Source organism: Ranitomeya imitator, chromosome 4, assembly GCF_032444005.1.
Source record: "Ranitomeya imitator isolate aRanImi1 chromosome 4, aRanImi1.pri, whole genome shotgun sequence".
In the NCBI taxonomy this organism is placed as follows: domain Eukaryota; kingdom Metazoa; phylum Chordata; class Amphibia; order Anura; family Dendrobatidae; genus Ranitomeya; species Ranitomeya imitator.
This window is the reverse complement of record NC_091285.1, coordinates 534,186,587-534,188,442: the sequence shown is the minus strand read 5'-3', so window position 1 is coordinate 534,188,442 and position 1,856 is coordinate 534,186,587. Positions and strand designations below refer to the sequence as shown.

At 40.4% G+C, this 1,856-nt stretch overlaps 1 protein-coding gene across 3 annotated transcripts in view; it reads left to right on the top strand.

Moving 5' to 3' along the window:
* The window catches only part of POLG (DNA polymerase gamma, catalytic subunit), a 170,176-nt gene that overhangs the window by 130,587 nt on the left and 37,733 nt on the right, over positions 1-1,856 (top strand). For all 3 annotated transcript variants that reach the window (XR_011320805.1, XM_069766214.1, XM_069766215.1), the window contains exon 15: positions 679-796. Coding sequence is in view for 2 of the 3 variants with exons in the window: in XM_069766214.1 (XP_069622315.1) it covers positions 679-796 (118 nt within the window). In the remaining variant the exon portion in view is untranslated. The remainder of the gene's footprint in view (positions 1-678; positions 797-1,856) is intronic.

Here is a 1,856-nt window from a genome sequence, read left to right as displayed (position 1 = left end):
GTATTTCATTAATGGGCTCACAAGGTTGCCATTCTAGATTTGAAGAAGTTCTCATTTTACTGTCAGCACAACATCCGTACACATATAAGTACATACGAGTCCCAGTCATAAAGTGGCCAATTTACATTTCACTCCCAAGCTTTGAATTTAGGAGCATTGTCACATTAAACGCATCTATAGTTTTGAGCTTAGGTCCACTCATGTAAGAGGAAGAGTAAAGCAAAATGCCCTTTGTGTATACACCCACACAGTGACCGCGTAAGCAAAATACATACAAATGAAATCACTTAGCTAAAAAAGAGCCCTTTCTAGTCACCGTGCATGTGTTTGACAGTTCAATGTAGGAAAGTAGCGACTTTTGCATTTTACAAAATCCACTTCAATATTTTAGCTTTTCCACTATAATTAATGGAACCTGCAATTTTGCCTGTGTTCATTGCAGCCTTCATGGACAGCTTTTGGTCTGCAAAAATAGCGACAGTTGAAAAAATGTTTCTGGGCCCTTATGGATTATCAGCGGGAGGCTTGTGGTAGCACAGAGGTAGTAATGTACAGCACAGCCTTGGCCCTTGTTGCTTTATTCTATTTTCTCATGTTGAACACATTGTCTATAGATCTTTTATTCTGTATATTTTTCATTTGCAGAATTGACTTTCTAAAATACTTTTTTTTCCCTAGAAATCTTGACTTTGATGAAGAACATAAGTATGGCGCTATCCTTCCCCAGGTGATCTCAGCTGGAACCATCACACGTAGAGCAGTGGAGCCAACCTGGCTGACTGCCAGCAATGCACGTGTAAGATGATGAAATATCACCATTAATTAATAGATTTCTTTTGTTGTTTAATGTTTTCCTGTGTTCCCATCACAGCAACATGTATCAGTATGTAAATGAAGAACTTAAGTCAAATTATGTTTGAAATTGGAGGGGTTTCTCATTTGTAACTTTGGAGGACACAAGACCTTAAATTATAGCTGGCAACCACTAGTAGGCTGGCACTATAGAAGTTAAAGGGGCTGTCTCATGTGTGGTTTTCAAGAGCACCTGGCTCCCTTGCCTCCAGCTTACTGGTGTGCACCTGAAGATAGTGCTGGTCAAAACTGTCAGTCATTGTGCTGCTGTATGCTGCAGGCAGAGACACTGTTTGCCTCTGCAGTATCAGAGGCGCGCAAGAGCTTTGAAGCAGGTCAGATCCATCGTTCTGGCCAGCTCCAGAGCAGCATTTACAAGCTCTATTGAAAGCACTGCATGCATAGGAGAAAGGCTAAGGCTGTTTGACTTCAAAGATGGCCAGTAATCTAGGCAACGAGAAGTACTTGCTAAAATAAAAAAAACACTAGATTTGAGAATGGAGAGGATTTCTAATAGGAGGGAAAATTGTAACGTTTCTTATTTTTACAAGCACTTTGTAATCTTGCCCATATACACTGCTCAAAAAAATAAAGGGAACACTTAAACATCAGAATATAATTCTAAGTAAATCAAACTTCTGTGAAATCAAACTGTCCACTTAGGAAGCAATAATGTTTGACAATGAATTTCACATGCTGTAGTGCAAATGGAATAGACAACAGATGGAAATTATTGGCAAATATCAAGACTCACTCAATAAAGGAGAGGTTCTGCAGGTGGGGACCACAGACCACATCTCAGTACCAATGCTTTCTGGCTGATGTTTTGGTCACTTTTGAATGTTGGTTGTGCTTTCACACTGGTGTAGCATGAGATGGACTCTACAACCCACATACGTGGCTCAGATAATGCAGCTCATCAAGGATGGCATATCAATGCAAGCTGTGGCATGAAGATTTGCTCTGTCTGTCAGCGTTGTGTCCAGAGACTCGAGGCACTACCA